At 43.8% G+C, this 15,479-nt stretch overlaps 1 protein-coding gene across 1 annotated transcript in view; it reads left to right on the forward strand.

Annotated features, from left to right (window-relative positions):
- SLC26A8 (solute carrier family 26 member 8) overlaps nucleotides 1-12,623 on the forward strand; it is an 81,874-nt gene extending 69,251 nt beyond the window's left edge. The window contains exons 16-20 of the mRNA XM_036318436.1: nucleotides 65-196; nucleotides 3,374-3,721; nucleotides 8,315-8,369; nucleotides 8,468-8,646; nucleotides 12,174-12,623. Of these exons, the coding sequence (XP_036174329.1) occupies nucleotides 65-196; nucleotides 3,374-3,721; nucleotides 8,315-8,369; nucleotides 8,468-8,646; nucleotides 12,174-12,623 (1,164 nt within the window). The remainder of the gene's footprint in view (nucleotides 1-64; nucleotides 197-3,373; nucleotides 3,722-8,314; nucleotides 8,370-8,467; nucleotides 8,647-12,173) is intronic.
- The last annotated feature ends 2,856 nt before the right edge of the window (nucleotides 12,624-15,479 follow it).

Consider the following 15,479-nt stretch of genomic DNA (forward strand, 5'->3'; position numbering starts at 1 on the left):
GGGGCCCTCGCTCCTGCCACTTGCCATCTACCCATCCACGTTGAAGCCTCCTTCTGCCTTTCAGGTGGAAATGGTGCGGGTGCCTCTGAAAGAGGAAGAGCTGTACAGGCTGTTCCCTAACAGTGAAGGTGGCCAGCAGGAAGGAAGGATGTGTCAGTGTTACTGCAACTGCGATGAACTGGAGCCGCCACCCAGGGTTAGCAACCTCTTCTTTTCTGCATTCCCCTCCGCGCTTTATAAAGAAGTACAAGGGCAGGTCGTTGTTGTTGTTTTAAGAAAAGAAAACCCCCTCAGGGATTTTTTATATATATATATATATTTTATTGATTTTTTACAGAGAAGAAGGGAGAGAGATAGAGAGTTAGAAACATTGATCAGCTGCCTCCCGCACATCTCCCACCGGGGACACGCCCGCAACCCAGGCACATGCCCCCGGCCGAATCGAACCCGGGACCCCCCAGTCCGCAGGCCGATGCTCCATCCACCGAGCCAAACCGGTTTCGGCCCCTCAGGGATTTTGACTGTTAGATGGACCACAGGTAATTGGAAATTAAAGAGTTCTGCTCAGAAGTGAAGACATGGCTTCCCCTCTGAGGGTCAGATCTTGAACTGAAAGCGGGTAGGAAGCGATGGTGACTCTTGAGTCCTTACTCAGTGGGTAGAGACAGAGAGTCATTCCCTAGCTGTGCCTGTTTCCCAGACCTTTGGCTGCCTGATTTTATTTTTCTGAAAATAAGGGACTTAAAGATTGTCTTATAAGTCCCACTAGGCCAGGGCCAAGCTGGCTGGGTTCTCAAGGATCTCCTGCCATCTGCCTGGACCAAGGCAGTGACGATGGGCAGTAAGGGGCGGACAAGCACAGATGGGGGTTTTACAGCATCTGCAGGTTATTTCAGCCGATGAACTAAGTGTCATTACTTCCAACTCAGACTTGATCTAAATAGTCCTTTTCCCCAGAGCAGGCCTGCTCATTTCCCAGTCTACACCCACACTCAGGAGGAGCAGCTGTATCTACACACACACACACACACACACACACACACACACACACACACACACGGACGCCCAACACGCAACACCTCCTGTCCCCCTCCTGCGCAGGCCCCTGCAAACACCAGGCACTCACTCTGGTCACCCACTCTGGTTGCTATACACCCCAATGAGAGTAGGTTCTACTGAGCTCCCTGAAAATACCAGCTTTCTTGCCAAGAGGACAGAATTAACTCTCTATTTAATTTTTATGTGATAGCCACACTGCACTGAGTATTCAAAGGGCATTCACATGACATCAGCAAGTGCACTCGAGAGTAGAGTATGATCATCTGGTATTTATTAAGCTCCTATATGTGCCCAGAACTATGACACTCTGCAAAAGAATTTTTAAGGGTCTCTGGCTTCTTTTTTTTTCTCATTGTGGTAGAAAATACGTAACATAAAATATATCATCTTAACCATGTTTAAGTGTATGGTAGTGTTAAATACATTCACACTGTTGTGTAATCCTCACTGTCCTTTATCGTTAGGACTTTTTCATCTTGGAAAACTGGAACTCAGTACCTGTTAAGTAACACCTCCCACTCCCCCTCATTCAGCCTGTGGCAACCATCATTCTACCTTCTGTTTCTATTAATCTGACTAATCCAGGCACCTCATATATCCCTGGAGTCACACAGTACTTGTCTTTTTGTTGCTGGAGTATATCACTTAGCATAATGTCCTCAAGGTCCATCCAGGTGGTTCTTTTAAAAAAATGTTTGTTTTTTTCAGGGAAAATTTTGAACATACACAAAAGTAGAGACAAGTATAATGAGCCTCTGTGCACCTACCATCCACTTTAAGATTCAACAACTAATAGCCAGTCTTGTTTCATCCATACCCCACCCATCTGTACTCCCCCCAATCACAGGATTATTTTGAAGCAGTTCGTAGAGATGTAAATCAAACTAGGGAGACGACTCTATTAATGTGACATAGAAGGCCATTGTTGTGTTTGATCCATCCTAACACAGACGTTTTTCCACATCTCTGAAATTTGGATGCATTGTGAAGTTGATGACGAGTCCTAGTTTATTTGCAGTATTTTTTTTCTTGAGAATACAGAAAGTGGTGATGCCTCTTAAAACTGATGAAATAGGATAGTAAACCATACTATGCAGTATATTATTATGTTTGAAATTGTGTGTTTAGATTCTAACAACTCTAAGACTCCAGGTAACGAGAGATCAACATGAGCTCAAAAAGTCAGGGAGACCTTGGTAGCAATGGTTTGAGCTGGACAGGAGAGAGAAATTTGGCTTTCTGCCAGGTAGGGACAACGAGGACTCCCAGCCCATGGTAGGCTTGCACAAAGACACCAAGGTCGAAATAAGTATGGGGTCCTCAGGATGAGAGGCTTGGTCTGGGGAGTAAGTTCAGGCAGACACAGCCTGAGTAGATTATGAAAGCCCTTGAAGGACAGGGCTGCAGAATAGATGAAGGAGAGAGAAGGAAGGCTCTTAGAGGGTTCCTCTGCCTGGGGACCTTGCACCTCCTGCCACGGAGTCAGTCCACAGCCTTGGGGAACAGCTCTCTCCTGTGAACTGGAGTTTTATTTTCTATTCACACCACTTTTTCTTTTTTTGCTGTACAATATCTACTACCTTATATACTTTTTATCTTTACAGTTTTTTTCTATTTTTAAATTTTATTTTATAAATGTTATTAGAACAATATTTTTAAAGAAACATCACCCCAAATTATACCATGTTAGCATATGAATTATTCCCATTTTTCCATGGGTCATAGAGTTCTTATTCCCTAGGTAGACACGGGTCCCTGTGTCTTGCATGCCATTGTGCTCCTGGTGTCCCCCAGGGTCCTGAAGCTGTACAGGCTTCCGGCCTGCGAGGAGCATGAAAGTGAGAGGTAACGACAGCCCTGCTCAAGGCAGTTTTGTCTTTTTTAAGGAAGTCTGACAGAAGACCGTTTCACCGATAAAGGAAGGCAGTGTTGAGCAAAGGACTGATGGGAGAAATACTTCAAAGCACTAGAAGGCGCTGGAGGCTAATTAGAACCCAGGGATGAGGGAAAAGAATAAATCAAAGATGATTTTCACTCCGGCTCACTAGGACCATGATAATGTCATTGGTGCCTGTAGGGACGTTGCGGGGAGTGGGGCTTGTGAGAGGTGAGGATAAGAAATGATGAAAGTGGTTTTTTTCAGTCGGAGCTTGAAGTGACGTGAGATACTCAAGGAAAAGCTGCAGCGTGCCTGGTCTGTGGAGAAGTTCCCTAAGGGAGAGGGAGGGAGTTAGTAGATAGAGACAGCACAGTTGCAAGCACTCCCCACCCTTGTTTGAGTCTTTTCACAGCCCTCCCCTAACTCTTGTCCCAGGTTGTTTACACAGAGCGATATGAAACCAAACAGGACCGCAAGCCATCCTCTATGAGCATGATGCAAGGCACACGTATGGACAGTGGGGACATGAGCCAATATTCATCTGAGGAACAAATACCCAACACAGTATCTTCCATACTTCAGAGAAATCAAGGGCAAAGCTATGAGAATATTTGGCTTCCTAATAAACCCTATAGAAACGACCCGAAGCCACTTCCTGACGCTTCTGGAAGTCAGGTCAGGAGTAGATCAGATTTGTCTTTTATACCCAGCACCCACACCATCATCCTGGATTTCTCCATGGTGCATTTTGTGGATTCACGGGCTGTGGTCGTGTTAAGACAGGTAGGTACTGAGGTGGCTTGAACAATAATAGATACAGAGGCAGAGCTGCCTCAAACAGATTGTCAAACTGCAGCGGGAAGGCCGGGGGTTGGGGGGCAGGAGGAAGGGGGGTAAGAGATCAACCTAAGGACTTGTATGCATGCATATAAGCATAACCAATGGACATAAGACACTGGGGGATAGGGGAGGCTAGGGGACTGTCAAGGGCGGGGGGGAAAAAAGGGCACATATGTAATACCCTTTGTAATACTTTAAGCAATAAATAAATAAATAAATAAATAAATAAATAAATAAATAAATAAAAAAGAATTATAATCAGAAAAAAAAAACAAGAGCTCTGATCCTCAGCTACCACCCCCCACCCTAAGCCCCACCCTGATTGAGTCCTATTAGTCACTGATCAGCTACTATGTGACTCCTGGGCCACTAGAAATTTGGACACTGAAGATAGTTCAAGGTCAACCAGAATAAATAGAAAATTAACCAACTCTGATTTATTGAACTGGGGTGGCTACCTAAACATAGCATATTATTGCTCGAGGGATGAAAAGGAGGAAACTCTCAAGACCATTAAAACAGCAATCTATGCCTCACCCAGCAACTCCTAGTGTAACCTGGGAGTTAGCTGCAAATCTTAAACAATAGCTCTGAATGCTACAGAATAAAAGCTCACCAAGAATTCTCCACTCTTCAGCTGCTCATTGTAAGAGGCGCTCAGATTTGAAGAAGTTGTGATGAAAAGACACCCTGAGCCTAGGGCCTGAGGCTGCCTGGTCCAGTACCTGTAGGATCATCCCCAGTTCTCTCTTCATTGCCTGCATCTTTGGGTGAAAAGAGCAGGGAAAAACTTTCCTTCAAAAGCTCTGTCTCTTCCCTGGCCAGTGTGGCTCAGTTGGTTAGAGTGTTGTCCGTATAACAAAGAGTGACTGTTGGGTTCCGGTCAGGGCACATATCCAGGTATGAGTTCAATCCCCGGTCAGGGCGCTTGTGGGAGGCAGCCGATTGATATTGATATGTCTCTCTCTCTCTCTCTCTCTCTACCTCTCTCTAAAAAAAAACCACCCAATTAAAATAAAAAAAAATCTGTGTTCCTAGGTCCTGACTTCTCTCCCACTCTGGTTTCTCTGACAGTTTTCATTTCTCTTTCTTACACAATATGGACAGTGGAGATGCACAACTAACCATGTTGGCTTTATTGTTCAGTGTCTCATAAGTACAATCTCTTTTTTCCAGCCAGCTTATCTCAGTCTCCAGCCCTCTCTCTCTCTCTCTCTCTCTCTCTCTCTCTCTCTCTCTCTCTCTCTCTCTCCCCTGTTGGCGATGGCTCAGGTTTAAACATCCTGAACGCCCACTTCCTGGCTCTGACTACTTCCACCTTTCCTGAGATAGGCTCCTTTGGCTGCTTTTCCACCCTTAATTCTAAGATCCTATATCATCAAGCCTTCTTATTCCTAAAGGAAATGATTCTCTCTTAAGTGAGTCCAGCTCCTCCTTGGCCTGAGGCAACAGGAAGCTTCTCAAAGCAGCAAGAACTCTGGTGGGTGGTCTGTGATGTGTGCTCTGCCCTGGTTTCTGCTCCTCTGACCAGGGCTAACTCACTAATTTGTATCCGGTCTTGGTTTCCTCATCTATGAAATGAGAGGCATAGAGAGGTTCATGCTCAGGGCTTCCCGTCCAGGAGACCCCTTTCCCCACTTCATTTTCAGATTTGCCTGTACATGACAATGTCATCTGTGGGCTTTTCCATCTTAGGCCATCCTGCTGGGCTGTGTTCTCTTCTCCCAGGCTTGTGCTCTAGTTGTTACTTTAGAGTTCATTCTTCTACATTATTAAGCGCCTATTGTATACCATGTTGAGTGGATAGATTTATATACATGATCCCATTAATTCCCACACAGCCCTAAGAGACAAGCCATACTTCTCCCTAAGAGTCCTGGGCTCACAGTTAGTATCTGGCCTGTCCATCACTGGGACGTAGAGCATTTGCTCTGTCCTCTCCTCCCCCTTCTCCTCTCTTGCTGTCTGGTCCTTGGCATGACCCATCCACAGCTGCCTATCTGATGACTTCCTGCTCCAGCCCCAGCATGGAGGCTATATCAGACCCCTGCCTTTACTTTACAGCCTTCAGATTCACGGCACACTTTTACACTTTAAAAATACAGGTTTCTTCGTTCCTTTTGTAATTGTTCTATCCTGCCATATTGGAGGAAATCATTTCAAATATTCTAATTGAAAACTTAATAAGAAAAGCGCCAGCTGTTGTTCTTACTAGAGATACCCACTCAATTTCAGCTTCTCCCTAATTCATGGGATTTCATTTGCTTGTCATTTCGAGTATGCCCCTTGTGGCTCTTTACCAAATGACTTTATGATTTACCACGTGATCAAGAATGACTTTCTTATTTCCTCTTGGAAGTGAAAGAAGTAGTCTGTCTGTTTTAGTTGTTTTGTTTTGGGGGTTTTTTTGTGTTTGTTTTTTTTTGTTTCACATTTTAACTCAGTGCTCAGGGTTGGTCTATTTAATCTTAGAGTATTGAGTTTAATTGACTTGCTTTGTATTGAACTTTATTCGTTGCCCCAGAGCATACCGTATATATTGGCTGAAGTAAAGTTGAGGTCAATGGCAGATGCTTAATAATCTGATACCACTAAATTTCTGTTGTTTTACTAAAGTCAAATGCAACTTTGCAGAGCAGCTCTGAATACGATTCTCGGGCTCCCTGAATTCCATTTCCTACTATATCATTTGACCGTCTCCGGGCCATGTTTTGCCTCCCCTGCTTAGTGAACTCTATGGAAAAGGCGATCACATGCAAATACCAATCACCAGAGATATAGTTAGTGTTCTTGAGGACTGTCGGTGTGTTTCATCACACCTGTGCCTGTCCCTACCCTAGTACTGCACTCATGTGACATTCTCTCTCTTTCTCTTTTTTTTTGAAATTTGTCTTTTAAAATTATTTTTTAAAATATATTTTTACTGATCAGAGAGGAAGGGAGAGAGAGTTAGAGACAGAAACATCAATGATGAAAGAGAATCATTGATTGGCCTCCTCCTACATGCCCCGCACTGGGGATCGAGCCTGCAATCCAGACATGTGTCCTGACTGGAAATCAAACCGTGACCTCCTGGCTCATAGGTTGATGCTCAATCACTGAGCCACACTGGCCAGGCTTATCTTTATTGTTGAAAGTATTACAGATGTCCCCTATTTTCCCCCTCCACCCTGATCCCGGTTCCCCACCCCCCAGACCTTCACCACTATTGTCTGTGTCCATGAGTTATGCATATATGTTCTTTGGTTAACCTCTTCCCACCCTCCCCGCACCTCTTCCTTCTGAGATTCGTCATTCTGTTGCATGCTTTCATGTCTCTGGATCTATTATGTTTGTCACTTTATTTTGTTCATTAGAGTCCACATATAAGTGAGATCATGTAATACTTTTCTTTCTCTGACTGGCTTATTTCACTTAGTATAATATTCTCCAGGTCCCTCCATGCTGTCTCAAAGGGTAAGAGATCCTTCTTTTTTATAGCTGCATAGTAGTCCATTGTGTAAATGTATCACAGCTTTTCTATGAACTCATCTACTGATGGGCACTTTGGTTGTTGTAGCAATATTTTTGCTGATACCACTCCTAGTGCAAGGAAATAAAGGGAAAAATAAACAAAAATGGGACTACATCAAAATAAAAAGATTCTGGCCAGCAAAAGAAACCATCAACAAAATGATGGTTCCCACTATATGGGAGAACATATTTGGCAATGATACATCTGATAAGGGGTTAATTTCCACAAAATATATAAAGAACTCATACAACTTAACAAAAAGAAGACAAACAATCCAATTAAAAAATGGACAGAGGACCTAAAGAGACACTTCTTCAAAGAGGACATACAGATGGCCAAGAAAAAAATGCTCAAAGTCACTAATCATCAGAGAGATGCAAATTAAAATGACAATGAGGTAGCACCTCACACCTGCCAGAATGGCTGCCATCAATAAATCAACAACAAGTGCCGGTGAGGATGTGGAGGAAAAGGAACCCTCGTGCACTGCTGGTGGGAATGCAGACTGGTACAACCACTATGGAAAACAGTGTAGAGTTTCCTCAAACAATTAAAAATGGAACTGTGGTCAGGGCCTTTGAGAAGAATGACATCTTTGATGCTGGCATCACCAAGGCCCAGTGATCCTACTTCTAGGAATAGATCCTAAGAATCCCAAAACACCAATCAGAAAGAATGTATGCATCCCTATGTTCATAGAAGCACTATTTGCCCAAGTGCCATCCGTGGATGAGTAGACTTGACATTCTCCCTTTAAGTGAACTGTTTTCCCCTTGAGACCATGGGTTACCCTCCTTCTCACTCCCCACCCCACATGAGACGGTCTGATTCTCTTTTGTATTCTCAGCACTTTAGACACTTCCTAGCTTACGGAAGTCCACCCATCAAATGTTTATAGAGCTGAAATGGATATAAAGGTACATTTACCCCAGACAAGGGAATAACCAAAGGGACTTTACAATCCAGCTAACTTTCCTAGGGAGTGTAGGGATCCCTAACACTGGTTTACTCCCTCCCTGCAGATGTGCAACGCCTTCCACAATGCCAACATTATGGTGCTCATTGCAGGGACTCACTGTGAGTATGCTTCCCCCTACGAGAGGGCTATGTTTGGCACCCTGGGTGCTCTCCTCCCCAGTGTCTGACTCTGTGTGTGTTCTGGGTTTGGTTTGTAGCTTCTGTGGTCAAGGCCTTTGAGAGGAATGAATTCTTTGATGATGGCATCACCAAAACCCAACTGTTCCTCACGCTCCATGACGCTGTGCTGTTTGCGTTGTCAAGAAAGTTTTCAGAGACCTCCGAATTAAGCGTGGATGAGTCTGAGACAGTGATACAGGAAACCTACTCAGATAAGGTTGGATGATGTGAAACATCTAGGGTGAGGGGTGAGGTGGGGCGAGAAGTGGGGGGAGAGAAAAGGGAAGACACCTGATCAGACAGAGATGAGCACATCCAGGAAAGGGTGTTGAGTATACTCAGCATTTATTGAGTATGGCTGTGCCAGGCTTTGCGAAGCTGAAATGCTCCCTTATCAGTTGGTAACTAGCAGCGGACCTGAGTCCCAGGTTCCCCCACTGTCATGACATCTGGATACCATTCAGGGCCCTTTCTCAACTGAAGAGAGGGTTACCCAACCCGCCAAGGCCTCAAGGGCCCTTTTACCAAAAGCTAGGTTAGTGCCAATGCCGTATCAATAACTAAATATTTTAAACATCTCTAGCTATACCTTTAGAATCCTCCCCACCCCACGCTTGGGATGAATAGTAAAACTGATGAACTCACAGAGGTAAAGATCTGCTAGTCTAACACTTTGGCTATATTTCTATTGTGAATAATATCATTTACTCAACCTGACCAAATGCAAAGGAGACTGATATACAAGCCAAAATATTTAGCCATTTGTTAATACTAAGTAAAGACCTGGGCCTACCTCAGTGTTTTCAGACCAGTATCTGTGAAGGTTAACGGTTTCCTCCCAAAAAGAAAATTAAAACACAGATGGGCACCAAAATCTCACCTAATGAGTAGAAATTATTTTTAATTAAACCCCCTATTCATCAACTCACTATATTTCAATAATGCTTGAATTTTTTATGACAAAAAGAAATTATCGGAGTAACAAGTGTTTATAAAAATTTTAATAAGTAAAAGATAGCCAAGCTTGTAAAACATAGCCCTCTTTCTCTTAGTAATGTATTACCAAGAATTTCCCTACCTTTGCTGAGAATTCTCATAGACTATGTGCCTCTGCCTATCCAGAACAGCTTTCCCCAATAGCTAGATTTGATCATAATTTTTCTATATGGGCAGCCTCGACATTTATTCAGTCTTTGTTAATGCTGTATTCATAGTAAGATTTTGTGCCTTTCTTCATATGGACAAATCCTAGACACTTTATCCTCTCTCTTTTACATTTTTATTGCTATTTAAAAGGAATAATCTTTTTCATTATATTTTCTAACTGGCAACTGCTGGTATAAAGGGAACCTATTGATTTTTATTAAATTATTTGGCCATTTTGTGAATTCTTTACTAGTCCAAAAAGGTTTCATTGTTAATTCTCTTGAGTTTTCTGGACAAAAAATATTTTCCACAAATAATATAAATCTCTTCTTTTCCAGTTGCTAGAATTCTTATTTCAGTTTCACATATTATGGCATTAGCTAGCCTTCCTAGAACAACTTAAGTGATAATGGCAAGTCTTGTCTTACTCCTGAACTTAATGAGAAAAGCTTCTTATGTCTCTTTATTAAGAATAGTGGTGATAGTTGACTTAAGATGTACTTTATATTTACCATGTTTTTTAAAAGTATTTTCCTAGTTTACTAACATGCTTATCAGAACTTAAGACTTGGTATTGAATATATCAAAATTTTCCTAGCATTTAAAATAGGGAAGAGTAGAAGGGGGAAAGTTCCGTTCAAATGTATTGAATTCAAGATGCCTATTAAATATCCAAGTGGAGATGTCAAGAATGGAAATGAATATATGAGCCAGCAGATCAGGGGAAGGGTTTTAACTAAAAAGTCATTGGCACATAGACAGTACAGTAAACTCTCGATTTTGTGGACCTCGATAAACGGACTTTGGATTTAATAGATAAAACTTCCAGTCCATATGTCATATGTGAACATTAACACCCTGTTAATTTTAAAATGCTTATAACCAAAATTTGGTTATCGTTAAATTGACAGGTTTTGGTTTTTTTGCTATTTTTAACAAATTTTAGCGAATAGGCCAAATGTTGGGAAAAAAACTGTAGTAATTTTGCGGGCATAAATATGACATATCTACAATTACAGTCTACATATTTATATCCAAGAGTCACTGCTTGCCGGTAAACAAAGCACATGGTCACACCACATTGTTGCGCCGTAAGTGGTTCTGTTATCTCCTGGTGTGACTTCCTGCAGCAATTTTAAGGCTGCTGGCGATGTTCCCACATGTGCCAAACCACAGCCCACCATGTGCATTTGTAAAACATATAGAAAATTTTTCTATGAAATTAAACTTTTCATACATACTTAGTTATTTTAATTACACAAATGTGTCCAAATAAGTAAAAATAGGTAAACCAACTAATTTGTCAATTTTTTAACATGTGCATTGGGAAAACCTACTTTATTATACAATGGACTTCCCGCTTTAATGGGCATCCCCTCGCCCAAATTAGTCCGTTATATCGAGGTTTTACTGTAACAAAAATTATGGGACTAAATTAAATTGCCTGTGGGGACAGTGCAGATGGAGAGGAGAAGGGTCTCAGGGTCAAGCCTTGGGGCATGCCAACAGTCAGAAGTCCAGAAGGAGTAGAGAAGACAACAGGAAGACCAAGAAGAAGCAACCAGGAAGGAAGGAAGGAAAGAAGGAAGGAAGGAAGGAAGGAAGGAAGGAAGGAAGGAAGGAAGGAAGGAAGGGAGGGAGGGAGGGGGGAGGGAGGGAGGAAGGAAGGAAGGAAGGAAGGAAGGAAGGAAGGAAGGAAGGAAGGAAGAAGGAAGGAAGGGAGGGAGGGAGGGAGGGGGGGAGGGAGGGAGGAAGGAAGGAAAAGCGAAAGAGTGTCATATGGGAGAAGAGAAGAATGTTTCGGGAGGGATGAAAGGTGTTAATTCTGTGGAATGCTGCTGCCACAAAGCTTACCGGGCATCTGCTACATGACAGGCGGAGTGCCTGGGACTGGCATATCAGGAACCAGGCCCTGCCCTGCCTCGAGGAGCTTAGAGTCTAATGGGGGATATATTTTTAAATGAATAAGACAGTACATTACTGGTCTATGATAGAGGTGTAAGTGAGGCACAATTGAACCCAAAACTAAGATCCTGGCTAGTGATCTTTGATATGAATCTGGACCAATGAATAAGTGTGTGTGGCTGAGATGGAGAAGGACAGTGCAGACACAGGGAGTCGCATGAGCAAAGGTAAGCAGGAGCCAGGCATCTGTGGTTAGTTTTATGGATAGAGCAAAGGTTGGGACTACAGATGGAGCTGAAGCTAAAGAAGACAAGAGGCCGGGTCACGGGGGCCTTACATGCCTTGTTAAGGATCACAGGGGGTTGGAAAGACGAGTAAGATCAAGGAGACAGGATGTTTCAGAATGCTGCCAAGACCATTGCTATCCAAATGGTTGACTGTGAAACCCAGGCTACTTAGAAAATCCAGAGAAATCAGGAGTATGGATTGATTGAGCCTAAAAAATAGTGAGTAACTGAGGAACCGGAGGGTGCAAAGAAGATGAAAAGCAGATTTAGGCCAGAAATATTTTCTGCTTTCCCAGGAATTCATGATTTCTGGTACCTAAAGCTCTGTTATATTCTGAAGTTCCTTGACTATTCAAAAGTTAAATTTAATTGGAAATTTTAACCCATCTAATTATATGTATTTCAGGGTAGAGATGCAAGACAAAAAGTAAGCAGCAGTATTCTAGAAGGTCCCAAAAATCTAAGTTCCAACTACGCCAGGATGCAAAGGCCCATCCTAGAGGAGGAGTCAGATCTGGACGTAGAGCTGGAGCCCATACTGGAGTCAGACACTGGGCTGGATCAGGATCTCGAGATGGAGCGTGAATCGGAGTTGGAACCTGAGTCTGAGCTGGAGCCTGAAACGGAGCTTGAGCCCGAACTGGAACCTGAACCCAAACCTGAGAATGAGCTGGACCTGGAGTTCAAGCCCAAGCCTGCGCTCAAATCCATACCAAGGCCTCAGACTTATCCTCGGCAGCAATACTGGCCTCCCAACTCCCCAAGTCAGAATCCACCTGGGACACGGTCAGTGGACAAGAGGCAGCCATATATGATTCCGTATTCATCTCAGGACAGTGACATTGAGGATCCCTAGGAGATGAACTGGGAATAAGGGTCAGATTCCCTTGACAAATCCTCCCACCCAAACGGGGTCACTTGGTCAGAAGCCCTAGAGTAGTCACAGACCAGCAGCACTCGCTCTGGGACTCCTTCACCTGCTGTCTTTCTTCCTTGCCCAGCGGTGTGATCCCACTCCCCGATCACAATGCTAAAGGCCAAGAATTGTCTCTGAGTTCCCTATCCAGGCTCACCTCATTTCACCCTCAGCAGATATTCTAATGAAAGATTTCCTTCTTTGTACATTCTGCACTTCTAGTGTTTTTATCACATCATCTCTAACTTACTCCTCTCAGTTCGTTTCCTTTCTCCAAAGAAATGAGGCTCAAATAAAATATAAACTCTAGTTACATTTGGACCCTTCCTGCATTTTCTCCTTTCTCTGTATTCTGCACGTCTAAGGAAATGGGTAGGAGAAATACCAGAAGTAGGTAGACGTGGTGGAGAAGGGATGAGCTAGGAAAACAACTGGGTAGCATTTGTATTCTATATGCAAGGTATCTTTCCTGAGGCAGGTTAAGCCAGGCCAGCCTCTGAGGCATGCAATACAAGGAACTGTTAGGCTGAAGGCATTTTGCCATCTCTCTAAGGTCAGTGTCTTATACTACCACAGTTTCAGAAGGCCAGGTATCTGTACCAATTGATGAGAACATTAGCTCTGTAGAATTCTCCCTGGTCTTCAGATTCATAGTCACCATTGCTTCTTTCCCACGGGTGCTTAAGATACATGCAATCTAGAGCTATGGTTGCCAACCAGTGGTCCCTGAGGTCTGAAAGGTTGGCAACTACTGATCTAGAGTCTGTACTCTTGGTAGACCAAACTTAGTTAAAATCTGTGACAGCCTGGCTGGTGTGGCTCAGTTGGTTGGGCATTGTCCTGTGCACTAAAACGTTGCCAGTTCCATTCCCAGTTAGTGCACATGCCCTGGTTGCAGGTTCGATCCCCGCAAGGGGACATATAGTGTTTTGCCCTTACATGGATGTTTCTCTCCTTTACTCTCTCTCTAAAAATCAGTTTTTAAAAATCTGACAGATACAAACTCCTTAGGAATTGGAAAAGTTAATCATTACAAGTTTGGTCCAAAACCATTCATTCAAAAAATCCACCCTCCCAATAAACAAACAAACAAAAGCCCTGACTGGTGTGGCTCAGCAGATACAGCCTTGGCCTGTGTACCGAAGAGTCTCAGGTTTGATTCCTGGTCAAGAGTATGTACCTGGATTGCAGGTTTGATCGCAATGGTTGGGTCAAGTGCAGGAGGCAATCTATCTCTCTTTATCTCTGTTCCTCCCTCTCTTTCACTCTCTCTAAAAACCAATGGAAAAAATATCTTCTGATGAGGATTAACAAAAACAAACAAATTCTCCTCTCTCCATTAAAAAAATCTAGTATTGCCCTGGCTGGTTTGGCTCAGCGGATAGAGCGTCAGCCTGCGGACCAAAGGGTCCCGGGTTCGATTCTGGTCAAGGGCATGTACCTCGGTTGCAAGCTTCTCCCCAGCCCAGGCCCTGGTCAGGGCTTGTGCAGGAGGCAACCAATCCATGTGTTTCTCTCACATTGATGTTTCTCTCTCTGTCTTTCCCTCTCTCTTCCACTCTTTCTAAAAATCAATGGAAAAGTATCCTCGAGTGAGGATTAACGAAAAAAAAATCTAGTATTAAATTATAACCAGAAGAGAAATATTGACCCGTAGTCAAAGGTATGTGGAATCCTGAATTTTATTTTCCACCAAATAAACAAGATTCCTCTTGCTCAGGCACTCAATTTCTCTCTTCTGTTAGATTAAAGAAATCCTTGTTAAAATATAGGTGTCTCGGAGAGATCCAAGATGGCAGCATAGGTAAACTCCTGTACCTGCTGCCTCCCACAACCACATCAAAATTACAACTAAAATACAGAACAACTGTCATCCAGAACCACCAGAAAGCTGGCTGAATGGAAGTCCTACAACTAGAGAAGTAAAGAAGAAAGCACGCTGAGACTGGTAGGAGATGCGGAGGCGCAGAACAGGCTGGTCTGGCACCCGGGTGTGCCACTTTATTAATTGGGAGGGAGATTGCCTGTGTAGAAGCCGCATGGAGGAGCAAGGGGTTCCAGCCCCACACCAGACCCCCAGCCAAGGGTTCCAGAGCTGGGGAAAAGAAGTCCCTACAGGCAGTAAGAACTACGGACTGTAAAAACTGTGCGGATTGGGGCTCAGTGACACAGAGGCTGCTAGAGACCCAGCTGTTCCTCTTAAAAGGCCAGCACCACAAACTGAACTTACAAGGTCCTGCTTCCTCTGAGCTCCAGCACTAGGGGACACAGACACATATGGGGAGAAAGTGGACTGTCTGGCATTGGGGCAGGAACTTGGGGCAGCTTTCTCCCAGATGGAGGTGCTCACAGCAGTCATTGTTCCTGTGCTGGGATCTCCCCAGTGCAGGGCTGACTGGCAGCCATTTCTGTTTGCTCCACCCTGGTGATTCTCTGAGACCTCCACCCCACCCAATTTACAACCCCACCCAAGCTGTGCACAGTGGCTTTTGCATATGAATGGTCTGTCCTTTTTCAGGCTAAAAATCTGTCAAACAAGCTGCAGCAGGGTCAGGGAGCCCCAAACCTATCAATAAAAGGCCCAAGACCCAGCACTAGCACCAGCCTGCCTTTCTTCACAGCTGGGCCTCGTCTGGACACTTCCAAACCTGATACAAAGAGGAGGAATCTGCATACCTCTCTGTCACTCCTGCTAGATGGCCCCAGGCAGTGGCTGACTTTGCACCTCCCTAGAGACCCAAGAGCCAGTGTACCTAGTGGTCAGTGTGAGATTACAACTCTTCACATCCATAAGCA

This window comes from Myotis myotis, unplaced genomic scaffold, assembly GCF_014108235.1.
Source record: "Myotis myotis isolate mMyoMyo1 unplaced genomic scaffold, mMyoMyo1.p scaffold_m19_p_7, whole genome shotgun sequence".
NCBI lineage: Eukaryota > Metazoa > Chordata > Mammalia > Chiroptera > Vespertilionidae > Myotis > Myotis myotis.